The sequence below is a fragment of the Dipodomys ordii genome, unplaced genomic scaffold, assembly GCF_000151885.1.
Source record: "Dipodomys ordii isolate 6190 unplaced genomic scaffold, Dord_2.0 Scaffold25, whole genome shotgun sequence".
Classification (NCBI taxonomy): Eukaryota; Metazoa; Chordata; class Mammalia; order Rodentia; family Heteromyidae; genus Dipodomys; species Dipodomys ordii.
Genome location: NW_012267241.1, coordinates 16,610,492 through 16,621,571, shown reverse-complemented (window position 1 = coordinate 16,621,571; position 11,080 = coordinate 16,610,492). Strand labels below are relative to the sequence as shown.

At 43.9% G+C, this 11,080-nt stretch overlaps 1 protein-coding gene across 2 annotated transcripts in view; it reads right to left on the bottom strand.

Moving 5' to 3' along the window:
• Nucleotides 1-428: 428 nt before the first annotated feature.
• Kctd1 (potassium channel tetramerization domain containing 1) overlaps nt 429-11,080 on the bottom strand; it is a 116,426-nt gene continuing 105,774 nt past the window's right edge. The window contains exons 4-5 of one of the 2 annotated variants that reach the window (XM_013014960.1): nt 6,583-6,888; nt 429-1,402 (exon numbers count right to left, since the gene is read on the bottom strand). In XM_013014960.1, coding sequence (XP_012870414.1) covers nt 1,244-1,402; nt 6,583-6,888 — 465 coding nt within the window. In that variant the 3' untranslated portion in view covers nt 429-1,243. The remainder of the gene's footprint in view (nt 1,403-6,582; nt 6,889-11,080) is intronic. The other variant, XM_013014959.1, reaches the window with a different exon arrangement.

Sequence of the window (11,080 nt, the reverse complement as noted above, 5' to 3'; positions counted from 1 at the left end):
ATGAAAGATTTAAGCCACTCCATTCTGGTGTGGTTTGCTCTGAGGAACTAATACAATATAACTGAAAGCACAAAAGGAGAAAGACTGGGAAAGAGGGTATTGCTCAAAGGTTGAGAAGAATGTTCTTGGCTTGTGTAAAGTTCTGGGTTTGATTTTCAGCACCAAAGAGAGAGAGGGAGAGAGGGAGAGAGGGAGAGAGGGAGGGAGGGGGAGAGAGAGAAACCAAACGAAAACTTAATAGAGCATGAGAGAAATATGCTGAGTTGGAAGAGATCTTTCAAGAACAGATATCAACACCTGTATCCTTTAGTGGATTTTGATTTCAAATCTGGTTCCTGCTGTAACGTTTTGATAACTCAACCTCAAAAAAAATTGGGGGGGGAAATCATTTTAATCCATTATCCCCACATGTGTGTTTCACACAGACCTTATTTTTTAAACAGAGTTTATTGTATTTAATACATTATAAAATTTGAAAAATTGTAGGAAAGCAGCACACTCAGACTAGAGCATCTCTAACAAGTAATAATTCTGGCCCCTTTGCAAAACTGATCAGTTTTAAAAAAACAAAGTAAAGTTCACATCTGTGAGGCTGACAACAAAAAGTGTCACTCCTGTACAAACCACATGTCGAATGGCATGCCTACGGTCCTTCTGATCCAAGGTGTTCCAGGGGCTCCTCAAGTCCCACCTGGTCCCCACCCAAAGGGACATGAAACTTCCATAAGTAAAGAAACACCATGCAGGGTGTTTTGGTTTTGTTTTTTAAAAAATAAAAAAAAGGAAAAAGAAAGACAAAGGAAAAAGAAACAATGGATGGCTGTTGGCAATGGAAACAGTAAGAAGACTGTGTCCTTCCGCTCATGGCTTCATTTTGGTCAGAGGCCTTGAGAGGCCTAGGACACTTCCCGACCTTCACAGCACCAACTGTAGCTATCACCTTTTTTTTTTTGTTCTTTTCTTTTTTTTCTTTTTCTTTTTTTTTGCATTTCCTACTTTTTGACATATATATATATATTTATATTTATATATATTTTTTTACACCTTGAGAATATCACTATTCCAATTGTTCCCATGTGAGTACAGGTGTGATCTCTATTTGATATAAATGTGTCTTTTATTCAATTTTAGGTCCAGAACTTGATTTGCTGTCCCAACTGCACATAAATGTCCCACTTCTGATTGTGTGGTCATGTATGTTTTCCTCCTTGTTTGTTTGTTTTTGCATAAGAAACATGTCTGTTTAGTCCAGAGGCTCTTGTTTTATTCGGATGACAGAAGGTACACGGGCTGTCCGCCTCAGCTCCCTCCGGAGGACATATTCACTGAACTGAGACGAGTCCACTCCACCCCCACAGGAGCCCACAATTTCAAATCCTCTTTGCTGCAACCTCTCAAGGACCTGTGAGGGACCAAGACAAACATCTGGTTAGAGATATCCATCTGTTGGCCCACAAAAGCACCCCCAAACAATTGTTCTTTTACAGGGTAAGGTCATATGCAATTTGGGCCTGTCTCCTCCAAAACTATGTCCCTCTGAATTTCAACTGTTCAAGAAAGACCTGGGTTTGAAGGGATGGAGTGGGTTATACACATTTCTAATACCTAAATCATGCCTTTGCCAGTTTGCTTTTTGCATGTTAGCTATAATACCCGGGGTAAGAGCTTCCTCATTTTCTAGATGAGGAAAATGAAGCTTGTAAGTCAGAAATGGGTTTGCAAGGCCAGGTTGTTTTGTCTCAAATCCCATGTTGTTGTTTTTTTTCCTTTTTTTAAAAAAATATGAATACTACCCTCCCTGAAAAACGTAAGAATTCATATTTTAAAGCTCATTTACTGGGCTGGGAAGGTGGCTCAGTGGTAGAGCGCTTGCCTTGCATGCCTGAGGCCCTGGGTTCGATTCCTCAGCACCACATAATCAAAAAAAGAAAAAAGCCGGAAGTGGCACTGTGGCTTAAGTAGTAGAGCGCTAGCCTTGAGCTGAAGAGCTGAGGGACAGCGCCCAGGCCCAGAGTTCAGGCCCCAAGAAGGGACCTCCCCCCCCCCTCCCCGGCCAAAAAAAAGCTCATTTACCTCTGAAATATGTTCTATGAGATGATAATAAGACAGTAGTATCTGAATTTACTTAACCAGTGATCCATTCATTCTTTCCACTTCCTCAGTACTGAGTTCTTATTTACAGTTCAGCTGGGAAGACTGACATACTTTAATAGCAAAACAAATGGATTACTGAAGACAGTAAGGGTTCCCTGCACCTTTTCAAGATTGTGGCATTTGACATATATGTATTGCCTTGCATAAACCCAAGGGAAGAATAGATACAATGAAATCTATCCAAAATGTTTCAGATCTATACACACTGCCCAATCTACTGTTGAACTCTTAAATCAAATGCCTACCATCACAAAGATCCCTGCATCTGCTATTGCATGTCTGACACCCTTCAAGGTGGGAAACAGAATTGGCACCTCAGAGGCAAAATTACAGCTCATCTACAGCATTCTTTTCTTCAGCAATTCTTCACATATCAGACTTTCAAATGCTTCCTGCTAGTATTCTGGATATAGTTAACAAAATCACTTCTATGCTACTTTAAAGGCAAGAGATCACAATTGTAAATCTTGGGGGGAAAATCTGGTTAAATTTTTTTTGGTGCCTATCCTGGGGCTTGAACTTATGTATGGCCTGTGTGCTCTCCTGGAGCTTTTGTGCTCAAGGCTAGTGCTCTATTGCTATAGCGATAGTTCCTCTTTTGACTTTTGGTGGTTAGTTGGAAGTATGAGTCTCACAAAATTCTCTGCCTGGGCTGGCTTTGAACCGGGGTCCTCAGATCTCAGCTTCTTGAGTAGCTAGGATTATAGGTGTGAGCCACCAGCACCTGGCTAATTTTTTCTGAAATGAAATAAAATGTTATTAAATAATTGTCAAAAATGTTGCCAATAATAAAGTACATTGCCGGGACACATCTGTAATCCTAGCAGAGGTAGGGAGTATACCTAGGCTAACTACTGAGATTCTGTCTCTAATAAAAACCACCATTTAAAAAGGCAATGTTACCCTTTCTGTTTTTTTAAATATTGTTACTTCCATATGGAAAATAATCTATTTTGTAAGATTGCTTACTAGATGAGATTAGAAAGCCACATTATGCTTTCTAAAAATTGAAACTTCAAATCCTGGCAAATTAAAGCAAAGCCACAAGTCCTTTAGAGAACAAAATCAGCATACCAGTGCCATGCGCAGTCTCTGCAGGTAAACTAACAATGTGCACACACATGGCAGCTGCCTAGGGACAGAGTGATGAAAATGATCCCTAAGCTCAAAATCAAGATGTGCCTTGGCATATAAAAAGGCAAAGAACACCTCACTCAAGGAGAATTTCCCAACAGAGCAGGAATGCAGCCTGTCAGCAAGAGACACCCCAGTTTCCTCTGTAAGGTTTCTTTGCCAGGACTAGAGAGAAAACAGAAAGACAGGCAGCGGTGAATGATAACAGTGAACTCTGATGCTCATTTTCCTGTCAGGGTTGTGATGGCCACTAAGTTGCTCATATAAGAAAATCCCTGAGTGCCATCCTCCTCAGAGGATCGCATATAGACAGTGATCCGTGCTGTGAGGTATTCAAGTACTTACTTCACTGTGATGAAGTGTGCATGTGTGCATGTATGAATGTAAGTACGTATGTGTGTGTGCATGTGCAAGCACTAGGGCTTTAATTCAGGGCCTAAGCGCTATCCTTTAGATTCTTTCCTCAAGACTGGCACTCTACTACTTGGGCCAAAGCTCCACTTTAATTTTTTTTTGTTAATTGGAGATAAAGAGTCTCACAGACTTTCTTGCCTGGATTGGCTTTGAACCTCAATCCTCAGATCTCAGCCTTCTGAGTAGCTACTGTTATAGGCATCAGCCGCCAGAGCCTTTTAACTTTCATTCGATAGCCAGGTTCCTTAGATTTAGCAATGGCTTGAGAGAGTTTAACTAATTCCGTGGAGTGGTAGGAGTCAGACTTCCTATCAGGAGTCTCTGTGTGCCTGCAGGCAGGCATCTATTTCTTGGTGGGTGGAGGAGGAAGCAAGATCAGGTCATGGCCATGTTGCCCGATGATGTTAATCCAGATGAAAATTTCCACATCAGATCTGGGCAATGTGTCAAGCATGTGAATTGATGCAAGGTGTTCACTGGCCAGGGGGGTGGAGCTGAGGTCTTCTTTTTTGGCTCTGAATGCTCCTCTTCCTCCATGCAACATCTGGCAGCAAGTATGGGAGGGGTAAAGTGTTGGGCATCTCAGGCATTTACAAACAGAAGACCTACTTAGGGGCACAGTTCAGGTCACATACCCCCAGGGGGCGCTACCCACACAGGTGAGACTATGATTGTCAATGTCTGGAGCGGTGATGTGGGTATGTGCCTACTGGAGGGGCGTATTCTGCCATATGTTTCTGCTGCTAGGCTCTGAGACAATCGCATATAACTCTGAAAAGTTATAAATAGTTGTGGAAAATTCTTCCAGAAGTAGTATGGGCTAGTGAGTGTTTGTAGTCTTCAAGTTCTGGGAGATATTTTGTTAGCTAAATACAGGACAGAGTCATGGACCCATGCCAACTGGAGAGAGGGAAGGAGAAATTCACTTCAGATAGTTTTCTGTTGAACAGATCTGCATGCAAGACTCAGATGTGCCTCTACTTTTTATAGAATGATAGAAATCGGCGGTGCTCATCCATTTGCACTGTTTTAAGAGGGCAATGCATCCCTGGCCCTGGCCTGAGGGAAGGCCACATCCATGCTGCATGTTTGGCTAAGACAACGACACACACACCAGCATCAAGGCACTTGGCACTTCACATGGAGTAAACCAGTTCTGAATCTCACCCTACTCTTCTCCTCCCAAGACTTTTTTTCCTCAGGCCTGTATTTCTAGCTACTCAGGAGGTTGAGATATAAAAATCTCGAATTTGAAGCCAGCCCGGACTCTTATCATCACCAATTAACCACCAAAGCCAGAAGTGGAGCTGTGGCTGAAATGGTAGAGTGCTAGGCTTGAGCAAAAAAGTCTAGGCCTTGAGTTCAAGCTTCAGTATTGGCATACACACAAAAAAGAGCTCAGCCACAATTGGGCATCAGTGGCTCATGCCTGTAATACTAGCCATACTCAGAAGGCTAAGTTCTGAGGACCAAGATTCAAGGCCAGCCTGGGAAGATTAATGAACTCATCTCCAATTAGCCAGCAAAAAGCCAGAACTGGAGGTGTAGATCAAGTTGTAGAATGCCAATAGTGAGTGAAAAAGTTGAGTGAGAGTCTGAGGGTCTGAGTTTCAGCTCCAGTATTGGCACAAAATCTCAGTCACTCTGGGCTTTTCCCTTCCACCCCATAGCCTTGGTCAAGGTACTTGGCTGGGTCTACATTCAAGACACTTGGTGCACTGACCATTGCTTTCCACCGGATCCCCTGCTTTGCTGCTTTCACCTGCCGCTGGAGTATTCATTTTATTATTTTATTTTACTTTATTGTATTTTATTATTATCTTTACATAGTTGCACAAAGGAGTTTCTATTGAACATGTCAGTTTGCGAGTACAATGCATCCTGATCACGGTCACACCTTTCTTCATTGTCCCTCATCTCTCCCAGCCCCACGCAGCCCCTCAATTTTCCTACATCCATTTTCACTGAATACTATGACTGCATAATGGTCAGTGCAGTCACCATATTCAATGAAATGAACAGAGTATTTTTTGTTGTTGTGGTTGGTTGTGGGGTTTGAACTTAGGACCTGGGTGCTGTCCCTGAGCAGTTTTGCTCAGGGCTAGTGCTCTACCACTTTGAGCCACAGTGCCACTTCCAGTTGTTGTTTTCTTTTTTAAGTTTTTTGAGTGGGTAACTGGAGATAAGAGTCTGATGGGGACTTCCTGAGCTGGCTTTGAACCACAACCCTCAGATCTCAGCCTCTTGAGTAGCTCCTGGCCTGAGTATTCATTTTTAAGTGCAAAGTTACTCTTTGGCTCCGAGTCCTCCCATGGCTTTCTACTGGACTCACACAAGCAAACGGATCCAGATGAAAAGAAACCAAAAGCAGAATTCTCCAGTGCTTCCTACTCTCGGCAGGGCCCCCCACAATTGCCTGTGGCCACCTGTGGCTTCATAGCTTAGCACCCTCACCCTCTGTGACTCATTTCCTTCAAGCCATTCTGGCTTTCATTCTACTCCTCAGTGTGCCAAGCACATTCCGACCGTGGGGTCCTCAGAAAGCACACATTCCTTTCTCTGAGCTATTGACCCTGGATTTGTCCTCACTACTACTTGGGGAATGTTTGTGTTGTGCTCTACCTCACCTCTAGAGTGCCAGCTCCATCACCCTACATCTGCTCTCTATCTTATCCTTTTCTGTACCTCTAATGCTTAACCAGAGCCTGGCAGATAGTAGGTGCTCAGTAAAGACTTGAGGAAGTGATGAATGTCATAAAGGGGTGATTACCTACCCCCACAGAATGGTACCCACAAGACACCCACCCCACTGTCTGAGGAAAGGCCCTGAGTAAAGGTGGAGTTAAGTAACAGCGTTTAGAGTGTCACATGATGCCATACCTGGACTGAGTTAAGGTGACAGTAGCCATTTAGGGGAAACCTGATGACGTGCGTTGAGTCGTGATTCCAGCCTGCATTGACGGAGTTACACATTACGTCGCCGATCTCTGGAAACACTTCTTCTATCAAGGACTTGTCGCCGCTGAGGGTGATCCTCTCTCCGAGGTCTGGGGCCACCCGTACCACGAGGCACTCACAGGGCCGTGAAAAACGGCCAGTTTCTCTGTCTTGCTTCCATCGTTCCAGCTCCAAAAGCATGGGCTGTAGCTGAAAATATTTTGCCTCTTCATATAACAACGTATAGTCCTGCGGAGGGGGGGAGGGGAACCACAGGACGTTTCACAGGGCAAAAATACACACACAGTTTGGAGAATCTCCAACTCAGCATCCTCCTGTCTGAGAGGGCTGGGCTTGCAGATGGACACCACCTTACCCGACAGCCTCTGCATGTATCTCTGGCATTCAATAGTTAAATCTAAGTGTAAAGTTTCCGCTTATAACACACTTGTAAAGATGCAGTTTTCCTCCTTTCCTCTCTCGTGTCTTCCTCCCTCCCCCACTCTTCTTTTTTTTTTTTTTTTTTAGGACAAAGTCCTGTGATGTAGCCCAGGCTGGCCTTAAACACAATCCTCTGGCCTCAGCCTCCTGAGTGCTGGGATTATAAGTCTGTACCATCACATCTAGCTCTGGGATTTATCCCATTCAGAAAGCACCATCACCCAGTCTTCAAACATGGTGGCTTTTCCTCTGGCCTTACGGGGAAAAAAAACTGAAATAAAGCCAGAAATCTAATAAACAGGTATTGAAATACACACCCAAGTCACTGAAGGAGAAGACACAAGAGAATAGAGCAGGGGGAGGTAGCAACTTAGGAACAGGCTAACAAGCAGGTCAATATTTGGTTTAAATGTAGCCATGGTCACAATCATTTCTAGGTGTAAGATAAGTGGACACTTGTCCAGACATGTTGACTAAGAATGCTTTAGTCAACTGACACCAGCATTTTCTGCCTTCCTTCTTGGACTGGAATTAGTAGATGGTGCTGGTTGCTCACATGCCAGCCAATGCTGTAACCCTGTGGCCTGAGGCTTTCAAAACCACGGGGTGGAGGGAGACACTGGAGATGACCACACACAGGACTGATTTCATGTCTCATTTTTACTCTTTCTCTTGTAAACCAAGCAACCATACAGCACCTGCACATTTATTCAGGACTTCCAGAAAAAACAGCGGAGTGACAAAGGCTCTAGTGGTTCCTCAGCTGTGTAATCCACGTTTCATACTGAGAAACTTGAGTCAGATGCTGTGGTGGATACTCATCTGAGCAGAATCAGTCTTTTTCTTGTCCTTCCTTGGAACCCATAATAATGATCTGATCATCTGCCCTGCACATTTCTCTACTTGGGAGATATAGTTTGGCTTTAAGGAGGTGAGAATTAATCAAGACTGGGCAGATCTGGGGTCTCAAGTCTAGAGCTCTGACATCTGTGAATTATAACAAGATGCTGACTCAAATAGTTTACTTACTTCTCATGATGACAGTTTACAAGGAAACTTAAAAATGGCAGAGAGAAAGAGAGAGAGAGAGAGAGAGAGAGAGAGTTATATGAGCAAAGCAAGCCAGAGAGTCTGCCACTGCCTTTTATTTTCCTATGAGCCTGCATTACAAATAGAGCACAAGGAATAATGTGGGAATATTCATTGTCTTTCTAAAGCCAGGGATTCTCCTTCACTGACTAGGGCTCCTAGAAAAACTGTTTCTTCTGGCCCTAACATTTTGTGAGCTCATGTCCATGACCAAAACTTGATTTGCCAATTTCTTTCCTAACTCAGAGGCAATGGGACTGAGGGGTAGTGGTTCAATGGTAGAGTGCATGCTTAGCATGCTCCAGGTCCTGGGTTCTATCACCAGCACCTCATGAAATAAAACCAAAGGTAATGAGGCTAACTGGACTTGGGTTTAGGGTTTCCCCATGCTGACTGTGAGTTCCCATTGTTTTTTCCCCTCTAGATTCACAAACTACCATAAACTACACTGAACCTGGCTATAGATGGACAAAGGGCCTTCCAATATGTCACCCAAATTTATCATGATCTGTTTTTGAAAAGTTAAAGGAAAAAACAGCCCCTTTGATTTACTTATTTACTAGGTCTACATGAATGTATTTAGAGACAAGGTTCTACTGTTGTAGCCCAAGCTGGACTCCAACTCAAGATCCTCCGGCCTTAGCTCTCTGAGAGGGGGATTACACTGATTTGCCAGAGAACAGCGGAGCCCCTGTGAACAGTTCACTGTGCCAACATCCCTTTAAGCACAAGCCAACCCAATCACTAAAGGCTACTCTTATTCTGTTAAGGTTTTCTGCATGGTCAAGCGCATGCTGGCCATTCCTTCTCCTGGCAGGCTTTCTCTTATTTGTCTTTCTGAACTTCCTTACATGTTTGTAGTTGCAGTTTATGAAAATCTCCCTACAAAGTGGAGAAATCTCAGTCTTTTCTCCTTCCTGAAGCAGGCTTCTATAATTTCGTTAAATCCCATGTTTTTAGGCTTCAGCATGGTTCTTTTTTTTTTTGGGGGGGGGTCTGGTTGTGGGGCCTGAACTCTGGGCCTGGGCACTGTCCTTCAGCCCTTCAGCTCAGGGCTAGCGCTCTACCACTTGAGCCACAGCGCCACTTCCGGCTTTTTTCTTTTTTTGCTTATGTGGTGCTGAGGAATCGAACCCAGGGCCTCAGGCATGCAAGGCACGCACTCTACCACTGAGCCATCTTCCCAGCCCCTCAGCCTGGTTCTTTGGTCCTGTGCAAAACCCTTTTTGTGTGTGTGTGTGTGTGTGTGTGTGTGTGTGTGTGTGTTTGTGTGTGTGTGTGTGTGTGCGCGCGCGCATGCACTCATGCAGTCCCTGGTGTAAAGTTTTCCCTGGGTTGAAATCAAGAGCTCAGCAGGGCTACCTTCCTTCTGCAGGCTGTAGAAAGACCTTCCCTTGTCTCTTCCAGCTTCCGGGAGGCTGCTAGGATTCCTGGGCTCTGGCCATTGATCTGGTCACATTCTTTCTCTAACTCAGAGCCTCCTGTGCTCTCTCCCATCTTCCCCCGCCCCAGCACTCCTACCCCCCTCCTCTCCATTTATAAGGCTCTGGTGGCAGGTTGCTGGTGGTTCATTCCTGTAATCCTGGCTACTCAGGAGTCTGTGATTTGAGAAACAGGATTCAAAGTCAGCCCAGGCAGTCAAATCTGAGTGACTTTTTCCAAGTAAATATACAAATGCTAGAACTGGAGGTGGCTCAAGTTGTAGAGTGCTAGCTATGAGCGAAAAAGCTGAGCAAGAGCAAAATGCCCTGAGTTCAAGTTCAAGCTCTGGAGCACAAATGCACAAATGTGCATGTGCACATGCACACGTGCACGCGCACACACACATACACACACACACAATCCTACCACACACAGGACAGTTCTTCCCCACAGAACTATTTGGACTCAAATGTCAACAGCATGGAAGTGGAAAAACAGCTTATTTTGCTACACCCTTGAAGCATGTAGCTCACTGACAAAATGTTCTACCCTAGCATGGTGGGTGTGGTGGGCTGGCTATGTGGTTGCCCACTGGTTGCTTAGCACGAGGTATCAGTATCACTGGAGATGTAGTCTCTCCCCAAAGTATTTCACTTAAACCCATTCAGCCTTTAGATCAAACTTTCAGTTAATAGGATATTAGGGGAGCAGTTGATGAACTAAATTGACTTTACTGGGACATGTGGAGATGACATTTGTTATCACATCAATAGGGATCAGGGTGGAGGGGAAGAAACCTACAGGCGGAAGCGAAATTCAATATGTGGTCAGGACTGTCTTGGCAAAGTACAAGTGAAGTACATTTTGAGGTCAACTAGGGAAACTGGAATGTTATTAATGTATTTGGGAACATACACTGTTAGTAAAATGGAAAAGAAGATTATTGTTGCAATAAGCACAGAAAAATGTCCAGAGGACTATGCATTAAGGTTTTAACATTGACAGTCTGACAACAGAAATATGCCGTTTAGATTTTTAAGTTAATTAGAATTTTTCCTTTTATCCATTTTACTGGGGTTTGAACTCTGGGTCTGACACTGAGCAGACCATTTCTCTACTACCTGAGCTACACTCGCAGACCATTTTTGCCTTGAGTTATTTTTCAGAGAGAGGGTATGGTGCTTTTTGCCCAGGGTCAGTGTTTGACCATTATCCTCCGACTTACATCTCCTGTATAGCTGGTATTACAGGGAATGCCCAGCTGTCTAGTGTTTTAAACATAGCCCCAAATAGGAAAATTAGACACTGTCTGGCAACACATTTATCTATATTTAGGAACAATGGACATAGAGACCAGAACAGATATTATTCCTGTGGGGTGGGTTGTCAAATAAAATGTTCAAAATAAAAGGCTAAAGAGCATCTTATGGTTCCCCATGAAAACTAAGACCATATCTCTGGACTCCTGGTGTATTAAGAATTGCAACTG